The 12,686-nt window shown below is 32.9% G+C and overlaps 1 protein-coding gene across 1 annotated transcript; it reads right to left on the minus strand.

Moving 5' to 3' along the window:
- Positions 1–3,164: 3,164 nt before the first annotated feature.
- On the minus strand, positions 3,165–11,225 carry LOC148628829 (uncharacterized). The gene is made up of 3 exons (XM_088595342.1): positions 10,113–11,225; positions 5,648–5,740; positions 3,165–5,294 (listed from the first exon to the last, which is right to left on the minus strand). The coding sequence occupies exons 1-3, from the start codon at positions 11,170–11,172 to the stop codon at positions 4,669–4,671; spliced, it is 1,779 nt and encodes a 592-aa protein (XP_088451468.1). The 5' UTR covers positions 11,173–11,225; the 3' UTR covers positions 3,165–4,668.
- Between the last annotated feature and the right edge of the window lie 1,461 nt (positions 11,226–12,686).

Below are 12,686 nucleotides of genomic sequence, written 5' to 3' on the forward strand. Positions count from 1 at the left end.
TCTCTCTCTCTCTCTCTCTCTCTCTCTCTCTCTCTCTGTGTGTGTTTTCAGCTCCCTGTTTTTTTTTTATCAATCTCTGTTTTTTTTGCTAATTAATCTTTGTTCTCTTTAGTTTCGATTTTTGTTGTTGTTGTTGTTGTTGTAAATCATACATATATCGCCAAAGTGATCTCGGAGAAAATGTAAGTTTTTTTAACCGAAACAAAATTTTGATATAAATGTATAAATTTTTCAAAATGGTATTGCTCACCAAGTTTTGATACAATTCTCAAGTTTTGTTTGAACCGTGTATATTCGACCCCTGATTGTATTTCTGTATTTAAAAACAAATCAATTTTTGGTATAACACCACATCAATCCACCCTTTGACATCGCTACTCAAAACTTGGTTGAAGGAATTGTAGTGACCGATAATTTCTATTGCCGGTTATTGCTAAGGTTTCATTACTTTAAATTATATTCAGAGCTAGCTTTCAGTAACTGAGAGCATTCTTTAAGTGGATATCTTTCCTTGTCTATATGTTGTATATTTAGGTATTTCATAGAAGGAATTGAGTGTATTATTAAGTGAATTTTGTAATATGCTTATTCATTGTTATGTTAAATTCTACCTTAGATTAAAGGGGAATGATTAATGACTTATAAAACTGAACATATTGCAAGCGTTTGTCTACAGTCTGAAGATGGTTTTGTGTATTTTACATTACTTCATACTGTGTGAGAAATTGTCATCTTATATTTAGCATTGATTCATTGATAGTATAGAGCATTTACCTCTGTTGAAGATCATAAGATAACCTCTGAAAGTATTTACCGTTTTAGATTTAGTTATGTTTTCTCTATATCCGTTCTTTTTCCATCGTGGTAACATACTCGCCTCGAGTGTGGGAGGTCGTTGGTCAGCCAGACTTTCATATTGGTGGTCCCTGCTTTTCCAACAAGCATGTGGTATTTAATGGGAAAGAGTGACAGAGTGAAGGCTGGTTGGATCGCAGTGAGAATAATTGGGTGACATGCCTACCTGTGAGCTGTTGTTTTTGTGAGCTAGCATATTTAATGACCGAACCTACAATTAACCATTGCTAATGTGAAAACGATTTTTTTCTACATTAGATAAACTTGATGGTTTCCATGTTAGTTTGTCTAAACGGGATTTCGTGTCATATCTTTAAATAGCAAACTTACTATGTAATTCTGATCTTATGTCCCTTTGAAATAGCGTTTTTATGTATAAACTTTTTTGTATTCATAAAGGTTCAAGGATAGTAGATTTAAATCAATTGTAAAACACAAAGACCAACCCTCTTGTACTGAATGTTTGAATATAATTATTACATAATCTAGGCACATGTATTTTTAATCGTAGGTATGCTTTTGTTTTTCAAAGATTATTTGCTCTTACAAATTGAATAATAATTATCAGGCCGTAAAATATTAGTTGATTATTTCGATTTTGGCGTATTATTTGAACTTTTTTTTTATTTTGATGTTTTTCTTCTCTTTGACACTTAATTACGTAAATGAATGGGAACAATATAACGTTTGGTTTAAAATTTAATTCATACTGCATATTCAGAAAAATATTCTACTGTGATCATAATTGGGTCAGGGGTCATAACAAAAGAAAATGCATGAGCGCCTATAGCTCTTACAGATGAGATCTATTTTACTTGTCGAAATTAGAATGTGTAAGATTTTATTTCTTTCCTAAAATGGGGTAGGATCATTGTTATTAACCAACTACGCTGTATTGATAATACATAACACTCCATTGTGTAGTCATTAGTAAGTTTACCTGTCAAAACAGTGGCGGATCCGGGGGAAGTGGGGGGGGGGGCAAGAAATTATTTTGATCTTGGACTTGAAATAATATTGCAATAAATCAAGCAAAAAACTTATACTATTGAATGTACTTAAAGATTTCCAAGGAAATGAGGTTTGTCTCTTTGTAATTTCAACGCCCTCACATGATGGTTGTGCGATTATAACTATGGTGTGAAAATAATGCCGCGAGTCATAGGACCCAATTCCCTTGACCTGCTTTCTCGTAGTTCCTTCGACACAACATGTCAAAGGAACCACACTACAGCTACAAGTATCATCTTTGTGTAGTTTGTCAATCCAGTAAGAGATGGAATCTTACTGAAGATATCTTGTTTTATCTGTTAGATAGAAACTTCAGAGTGTTAATCAAATTGTGATGACGACCTTAAAACTTCTGTAGTGATATTAACAAAGGCTGAACGTATGCCTAATTTAGAAGCTTATTATATCCGTCCTCTACATAGGACTCGGATTAGATCTTTTCAGAATCAGTGTGGTCTTACAAAAAAAATTAGCCTTAAGTATCTAGAAAGTATGCCATACTGGTACACATGAAACAAAATTCTACTGGATAGCTGAAAAAAACTAAGATCACCTTGTAATTGTCAATTTCTATTAACGACATTTTGGTTGTTGAATGAAACCTCTTTCTTCAGTTTTTCCTAATATCATGCTCATTAAATGTTATTTTGATTTTACAAATCCAACACAATTGCAACGTAGTCTCATTTTTATCATATTTATCTAAAGTATAAAAAACCGATATTAATCAAAATCTTCGGTCAAAATATTTCATATTTGGCTCGTCAACGAACCCTTTGCTATATTCCTTTCAAGATATATATTTTTTATAAAACAAATACGTGAAACCCCAGCAAAGATATATTACTTAATTGTAGGTAAAGTATTGAAATATATCATAAAAAACGATGAGTTTTAATTTAATGATGAATCAATTATAGGTACAGTTCTACAACATCTTTATCAAGTACCAATCCATATAACCTCTGTGATTGTCAATTGTCTCCGTTGTATATGGATTGGTACTTGATAAAGACATTGTAAAACTGTATCTATAATTGATATATCACAATACTTCTATGAAATAAATCAATTATAGGTACAGTTATGGCAAGCCAAAGTGGACAAAAATGAGCATTTTATAATATTAAACAATGATTTTTTTAATATTACAAATTCATTTTCTAATATTACGAATTATATTTCTTATATCACAAGACACTTTTTTGATATTAAAAATTCAATTGTTTTTCTAATATTAAAAACTATTTTTGAATATTTAGAAATTGATTTTCTAATATTAGAAAATGGATTTGTCGTATTCAGTGACGATTTTTTAATATTACAAAATCATTTTGTAATTTTAAAAAATGTGACTGATTTTGTAATATTACAAATTCAATTTGTAATATTACAAAATGTGTGATATTTTATGATATTACTAAATCAGGAATTTGTAATATTAGAAAATGAATTTTTAATATTACAGTTTTCTAATATTAAAAAAATGATTTTGTAATATTAAAAATTCATTTTCTAATATTACAAAATATTGATTTTTGTCCACTTTGGCTTGCCATATACAGTTTTACAATATCTCTATCAAGTACCAATCCATATACAACTGAGACAATTGACAATCACAGAGGTTATTCATGCTGCAGAAACACCCAACTAATAAAGACATTATTTCAATATACGTACATGTAACTATATTATTTTCTGCATACAGAGATCTGTGTTCTGGAGGGAAACCTGATTTTCATGTACAATCTATAATCTTTATGTGGGAAAAAAGAAACAACCGATTGAAAAACTAGGACTAGTTAAGGAGGGAGACCTAGGGTAAGGGAAACAACTCTTACAAATTATTGGAACGTTTGTATTCAGCTTCTGACATCTGAATCTCGTGTAAGCATCACATTAACTCGAACTGACTTCATTCTGTTTCAAAGGAAAGCTTGAAAAGCTTAGGTGAAATTGAATATGATACAAACATATCATTGATTTCAAGAGTTATCCCCTTACCCTAGGTCTACCTTCTTAAGTGGTTTGTACCTGTTTCTACATAAGAAAAAAAAGTGAATTTGATGAGTTTTGAGTTTTGCCATGTATGATATTTATGAAGACTGCTGCATTAAAAACCACACAGGAGGTGATTCATGCATGTCAAAACCCACCGAATCAATTTTATTTCTTATTCAGAATCAGTTACAGACCACAGTCCTAGTTTTTCATTCGGGTGCAGGGGCGGATCCAGGATTTGAGTTTAGGGGGGGGCGTTAATTGAATTAAATGCCATGCAAAGCAAGGCAAAAAAATAAAAAAAATATTGTTGGGTGAAACTTCTTGTAAAAATTGTGTTTCTTACCGATTTAGAGGGGGCGTACGCCCGGCACGCCAGCCCTTGAATCCGTGCCTGGGGTGTTGCGCTCTTGAGATAAAATGTACATAGATTGTACATGAAATTAGCACTTTGCAAGAGTACTCTTGATTTTGTTAGATTTGTTTAATTTTAGTTCGAGATAAATGCATGGTTTTCTCAAAAGGACAGATCTATATATGGAAAAAACAACTGTTACGTAAAAATATAGCATATGAAGATTGACAAACCATTTTTTCTTCGGTGGGTTTCTCTACGCCATGAATCACTTTCAACTTGGCACTTTCTGAATTTTATATGGACTGGTACCTAAATTTTCAAAACAGTATTTCAACAAGTGATTAACAAAAGTTTTCTTAGATTAAAGTCAAGAATATCACATACAAGTAAGACCTTCTTTAATGTCTAACAATTGCTATTTCATACCACTGAAGACTTTATTATTCAATTCGTGGACGCCACCCTTCCTTCATCTTATTGAATTTTGCAATTTCAATCAGATTTAAGCTGAAAGGTTCTTTACTAAGATCATCCTCGTCTATGTCAGCAATGAACTCTCCATCCATTTTATGTTCGTCACACAAGTCGGCGAGTTTTGTCAAAGCACATTGATGAAGGCAACTGACAAGTTCCTTGACAGACATTTGAGATATATGCGGCTCTCGTTGTGAGTGCGAGCTGCGTGTACTGGGTCGAATCTTACCTATCGGTCGGATTTGCGTATTTATCGGTGGGTATGGCAACATTTTTGAGAAATCTGGGATATCATAAACATCTGAACTATCATTTTCGCAATCTTCTTGATTAAATGCCATGTTTTTCTCTTCTCCTGGCGATGACATAAGGGACATTGTATATGATAGGCGACTAAAAGTTTTAGCATTGTAGATCCTTGAACTGTTATCTTTTGATTGGTAATCGAATATTTGTTCTTTCGGTGATCTTAAAGTAGGTGATGTTAGCGGTTTTGTCTTGTAATCGGAACAAACAGCATTCGGAGATAATGGCTGTTTAGATCTTGGAGGAACACATATTGGTGCAGTACCACATTTCTTCTTTTCGAAGTCTGTTTGATATAAAATATGACTAAAATATACCTAGACAATGTACTAGTTAATGGTAAAACATTATTTTTAAATGTTACTTATTGAGCGCTGATACTTCTTGTGATCAACAGTAAATAGTTGCATCATTTTCGAAAAGTAAAAATGAATAACTGTACAGCAGGAATGATTTTTACGCATGTCATTGGTGACAGCGTTAACAGCGAAATGAAAAAGAAAATATTTCAAAATATAACTAAATAGTGAATAAATAAAATATATAAATATAACGTTTATTGTTTGATTTGCCCTTACACCAAATATTCCGAAACATTAAGGGATACCACGTGTATTTCAAGTCATACAACAAACTTACATTCGATAGGTTCATATTCATGATCTAACTCCTCACTGATACTATTTTTAGATCTGGGAGGACATTGAGGTGGTTTGTCGTCTTCCGAAAGTCCTGGCAAACAATTAGAAAATATATATATTTTTAGGTATTTTCCTTTTATCATTTTATGTGATAGGTTACCATAAAGATACAAGATAAGCATCTTAAACTTCTGAAAAAAATGAATCAACTCAAAATCTCTGATTACTAGAACAAGTTAATATTATTAAAACTTTTAGATATACACGATATGCTGAATCATAATAAATTTATTTATGGGAGAGTTATCAAGCGAATCAATATTCTAGCGGAAATCCAAAAAATGCAATCCAGGGACAAAGATCAGACAGGGAAAACAAACACACAAAAAAAAAACCAAAAAAAAAAAAAAAACCGAAACAATACGTACAAAGATACAGAAGTAAATGAGCCTCGAACTCCACTAAAAATATTGGAGCATGGTCCAGATGCAACGAAGGGTAAGCGTCATATATTTGCATATTGCATATAGAGCAAACATTTTTTAGACCAAAATAGAGGAAATGAGTGATTAGAAAATACTAGGAGTATTGATGACATTGGTAGTTTCAAGAAAACTCATGATCAAATGCTTGTTTCTTTTTCCTAAAAAAAAACAAAAACAAAAACAAAACAAAAAATACAAAAAACATTTAATTTTATTTCCATTTGAAATTCATGTTTTAAAACTTGTATATTGATTTCAAAAGTATTACCAAGGCTGTGGCAATGACAGTCTAATTAAAATAAGACCTTGCGTTATTTTTGTTCGCACAAATAGAAATCAGAGGGGCAAACTTGAATTATACTGTAGCGTGAAGAAATCTTAAGTCCATATAATGCACTTAAATAAAGTGTACCTAGTTCAGCATTCCGTTCTCTTGAGAGTTGAAAAATGTATTCGAGAAATGTACTTAATAGGTCTAGGTTATGCTTAAAAATGATCGAAAGTAACCTTGAACATCTAAATAGAGGAAATCATAAGGCCTAAAATTGGCTCGTATGACAGAAAAAAACAAAAACAAAATAAACCAGATCAATTGATTTTTGAAGTTCCCATTAAACGCCGGATGAACAAAAGAACGGAAACAGGAAGATATTGTTTTTTAAATTTATTATTAATCATCCTTTTGAATTCAAATATGAGTATATATGTATGGTTTCCCCATGAATTCATTAAAATTGTTATAATTATTTACTCATGTAATTCCGAGGCACTTCGGCTGAAATGCCAGTGTGTCCACTACCTTGACCCTTGGCAAAATAGTTCCTCATTACCACAACTTTACCTTTAGTTAATACAATTATGCATAACTTTTACCTTAATTTAATTATTTATTACCACGACTTACTTTCTCTTGACTAAAATTCACTATTTACGTGACTTTACTTTGGTATAATACTAAACCTTACTGTGACCTGTATGTAAATAAAGGCTCAGTCATTTGTATAGGAAATAAGGTGAGGACTTCAAAAAACACTGAGTAACATTGAGTTATTTCTGATTGTATTTGAATTCATATATAATGATAATAGATATGGTGAATACGTCAAAGAGACAACAACCCCAACAGGCTTAGAGGCCACCCATGGGTATCAGTGAAAGACGAGGAAATTCTAACACCACAGGGCAGCTGACCTCAAAACAACAATATATACAGGTACATCGAAATAGTTGCCCCTCTATGCTCCTGCAAAATAAAAGTAAATTGAAATTGAAAACGAAACAAGACAAAGAGGTAAGAAATTCCTGACTCGGGACAGACGCATAAAAATGCGGTCGGATTCAAGTACTTTTGACGTGATCAAAACTCTACCCTTTTATATCTGGCCACTGTGAAAAAAATATAGTCTCTCTTATGACACTGCTTTTGATAGTAATAGTAGTCAGTGGTGATGTTATCCGTGGGTTGGTTAAATACAGTGTTCTAGAAAAGCAGAGGACGCTTACCCTGCCGGTGCACCTGGTCCATGCTCCCAGTTTTCAGTGGAGTCCGAGTTGCTCATTTACTTTTGTTGACTTGTACGTATTATTTTTGTTATTTTAAGCTTTTCGTTATGTGTGTCTTTTTGCCTGTCTCGTCTTTGTCCTTGGATTGCATTATTTTGATTTCCGCTAGAATCTTGGTTCCCTTGATTGCTCTTTGATTTCCGCTAGAATCTTAGTTCCTTTGATTACTCTTTCGTTCGTTCTTGTTAATTAAGGAAGGAGATGAATTTTATAAAATAGGAATTTTATTATTTTTAATTCGCTGCAGAAAATCAGTGATTGTTTCACATAAACAAATACTTTAAACATTATTTCCTGCTCACAATCTTGCTTCAACATCCTCATTAGTAGCAAGGGATAACTTTGTATACACGATAGCACATTTGTTGTAATGTTTTGTGTATGCTTTAAAATGTATGCCTATCGGAAAACTTTGCGTTAATGTCACATCTTAGAGTTGTTGAAATGTCACATTTCAGAGTCGCGGTAAAATCATCATTAATATCATTATCTTACATTAAGATATTCATCCAGTTTTGCTCCTTCTATGTGTATTGCATAGTAGAATAGCTGATTTGCCAGTTTTTGGTTATTAGTCATAATCAACGATTTTTTGTTGTTGTTGAAGCGGTCAAAGGGAAGTAACTCTGTAGTTGGACAAACATTTTTGGACAATTAAAAGCATTGTAGTAATGTTTAGTTTCTTTTCTCACTTTCTTTCTAGAACATACACATAATTAAGAATAATGAATACGCTGATTTTTCTTCCATGTTTTAATAATTTACCATTACTTATGTGTCCCATATTTTCATTGTAAACCGTGTGGCACCATATTGTTGAATTATATATACGACATCTCAGTTCTCTCTGGTAAAGTCTTGTTACCACTGGGCACCATACTTATAGTAGTAGTTATTTTACAAGTTGCAAGTAAAGTGCAGTGACGTAGAATTTGCTTTGGAAAGTTTGATTGAAAAATATTACAAATAATCTAAATTTGTTTATTAGCATATTAAATTTTCATATATTTTTTTATAACAAATTATTTGATTTCTTGGGAAATATCGAGATTTCAGTGCTCTTCTAGAACGGAAGGCTGGTGACACGAATTTCCGTGACGGCCCAATAAAGGAAAGGATTCTGGCACAATTTACCTGTGTCAGTGTTTCGTACAAGATTTTTCAATAGATATTTCATTCGTTTATACTTGTATTTGAGTACACTGACAAGCATTTAATTATACTTTAATACATGTAACATTTAACTTCACAAATATCTGCCACAGGTTCATCACATGAGAATAAAAACCATTTCTGACTGTTTACTATACTGTGAAAGTACTTTCATTCGTGTATACCAATTTTAGTGGTTAAGGGAAGAAACACTAGTTCGTGTATTCTTGATATCGTGGCTTTGAAGTTTTCAGTATACACATCAATTGGATCCTCCTTTTCATTAAGAACCATATTCGTGGTTTTGCCTACAAACGAAAACAACAAAAAATGGTACCCCACGTACAATAGTACTCTCACAGTAACTTTCATATATAATTCGCATACAACTTGCGCAATGTATTTTTATCGTTTTAATCGTTTGATGTACTATGAAATATACTGTCAACACCAGACTCGCCCCCTATCAATATGGTACCATAGTTCTCGTGTGATACACTTTTGAATTCAGGAAAATATCGCATTTTGTTGAAGTTATTTAAAAATTATTGTTGCTTAGTTATTGTTAATTTATATCTGCATACCCTTGGACGACTTTGGAACGAAGTTTAAATACAATAAGTTATTATACTTATTTAAATCAATTAAGGCAAGACTCTAATAGAGCAACACAATAGACCGAAAGGCGTTACAGGATCACAAATAGAAATACTGCTAGTAAAACCTTAACCGCTCCAATTTAGCGGCCGTTGGTTTTGGTGTTACGCATAAGGTTACTCTAAGATAGAGGAGTAGTGTAGGGAGTTCAGAAACACTACACGGAGGAGCCTACTACAATATTTTCTCTTATACTATTTTGCTAAAGCTGATTAAACAATTGTCCCAAATGCTGAAAAAAGTTACCAATGGATAACTTTCTAAAAACAATATTTTTTTTTAGAAATCTAAAAAAATAACGATTAAACTTTCTTGACTCTTGTAATAAAAATGAAATCAATGAAACCAGTTTTTCCTACTCTTATAATTGCTATACTCAGATTGGTTTTATAAAACACAAAATGATGACTAATAACCACAAATTGGTTATTACATACCTCCGAGATCATGAAAATTTCTTACCGCTAATTGAAGGCACACAACATGCCTTTTGCTGTTTTTCAGTTTGGTAGATTCGTTGTCTCTTTGACACATTCTCCATTTCTTCCCAATGTCGATCTTTGACAGAGATTTCAATACGTGTTATGAATAATCAAAATTACTTACTCCTTGGTGGCCGAGGTGGTATTTTAGGAGGGTCCTCAGAGGGCGTCATCTCATTGTCGTCATCTATTTCTATCTTTTTAATTTTGTGAAAACTTCTTGGTTTTCTCGACAGCTCTAAGTACAAACTGCCTTCTACAATATCCATGGTGGGAGTTTTCTGAGAAAAATTTCGGACAGCCAATAGTTCATATTCCTTTTGGTCAGAATTAATAGGGACATGTACTTCGATATCATTGACGTCTTTTCTGCCAAGAGGTAATAGTACAATACCTCTTTCAACATACTTTTCAGTTTCAATTCGCATTTTTTCCAAGGCTTGATCATGCTGTTGCGTGTGGTGGCCTACCACTACATCTTCTGTGAATACTCTTGTCAATTTTACGCACCCAGAAAAAGCTTGAATATTGTCTATAGCACCTTCTAAATCTGTTGTAAGAACCTTTTCAAACTCATCCTCTACGAATCCTACACATTGTGGTAAAGGTAGGCTATCTACAATTTCTTTTAAAGTGTAATGTGTCCCATCTGGCAGTGGAACAAATCGACCTGTTACATCCTTACTTATGATAATACTGCCACCTTCATACTTAGCGACTAACCCTTGAGTGGGCAGATACTTTAAAAGTTTTAAACGTTTCCCCACTTTGACTTGTATTGTTTTATCACGGCTCGATTTTGCAACAAATTCAGATTCAACTCGTACGTACCGAGGAAAATCTCTAAGAAGTTCTGGCACCGAGCAATATGGTCTTGAATTTGGTCTAATAATCAACACTTTACCTTGATATCCAAGTGGTATTATTATTTCGTTTGGTTGCGTGTATCCGGTCCAATCTTCATGAACAGAGGTGTTCAATGAAGAAATTACTATCGCATTGACTTTCTGAACACTTTTCACACATTCCAACACGAGAAAATCACCTGCTGAAATAGATTCGGATTCGGTGTTACCTAAGTATCCTTCAGACAACTGAACTTTAACAGGTAAAGGTCCCTTAGCAACTTCACTCAAGGTCTTGGTTTCTCTTGACCCATCAGTATTTCGGTCCTTAAAAGCCATTTTCCTCGCGTTATTTAAAATAATGTTTTCATACACGAGTAAAGCTATGTTTCAGGAAGTATTTCAGACACTTCAGGAACATACTAGTCGAAGTAACATCCTTTAAAAATAGATTTGCATTTTACATTATATAAATAATTCATCTGAAAGAAAAAAAAGTTGACATGGCGAAAAGTGTAATGTGCAGTACAAGATAATAAAAATTCACTATCGTTCTAGAGAATTCAAAATTTTGATATGAATTTAGTGTCAGGTTCTTTTTAGTGATGGGCCATGGAAAGCACTTCCAAACAACTATTTGATGAACTTAAGTCAGATGAGGATCACCTGTATTAAGTGCCACGTGGTCCCCCCCACTACGTAGGGATGACATTCTAATCGACAGGGCTTATATCATCAACACATAGTTCAATGCCTAGCCCATTATATCAGGTCTATTCTACATTTGCACTGATACATTTTGATTAATATAAATGACTGTCTTCACCTTGAATTTTCTTGTTTTTGACACTTTTTGTTTTTCTATTATTGCCATCTGTCTCAGCAAATGACAATATAATGATGCATTCTTCTTCCGCTTTAGCGCTCATTTAAGGAAAATGCAAAGTCCAAAGTTATTTGTAATGTGAATTTTACAGACTAAAAACTAGTTTTTATCTTTAAATACGTCTGACGGTTGATAGTTTGTGGCCAAGCTTTTACTTAAATAAAAAAAAATGTTCAAGTATGATTTGTATGAAACCAACCCTATAAAATGCCATAAGGATCTATAATGCATGAACGCAGCTCATCGAGATGCTTGCTAATTCACCCAAAATGAGCAATAGTTTGTCAAGAAAAAAGTTGAATATAGTAAAAATATCATCCTCTTAGTATTTGTTGCTTGGCTTAGAATTATTTTTTCTCAGCCTATATGCAGAAGTCCTTCTTTTTACTATAGATGAAAATAGACATTTGTTATGTCACAATATGGAGAAAGGTATTTTTATCCCAGTTTCCATTTGCATTTGTTTGGAATTTTTCTGAATCTTGCACATATTATTTAAAGATAGAAAAGTAATATAACCTTACGACAGACATGCGCCTGTCCACAGTCCGATGTTGGCCATTAATGGGTCTTTCTATCGTAAGTTCATTTGGAAGAAGTGTCATCCTTTAGTTAGCGAGGATGTTGCGCTGTAAATTAAACGTAAATTTTGTTGTGATAATAGAAGATAGTATTGTGTCGTCATGACTTATGATCTATTTTACGCGTAGGATTTTTTTGTGAAATTGACTGCTGGATCACATGTTTGTCCTCATTTTAGCCTACACTTCGTTGAATTATTTTCATATATCACGGTTTTTATACCATAAGGCACTAGAAAGTGTGGTTTATGAACGGTCTAATTCAATTAGCACTTCAATTGAAGAGCTAAAATGAATCTCTTATATAAAAACTTTAAAAAAAAAGAAAAAAAAGAAAATAAGAAACGTCTGGCATTTTCGATTGGCACCGATTTATTACATATACA

The sequence above is a fragment of the Perna viridis genome, chromosome 1 (genome assembly GCF_037379345.1).
Source record: "Perna viridis isolate PV_CMFRI_1.1 ecotype Kerala chromosome 1, ASM3737934v1, whole genome shotgun sequence".
Classification (NCBI taxonomy): Eukaryota; Metazoa; Mollusca; class Bivalvia; order Mytilida; family Mytilidae; genus Perna; species Perna viridis.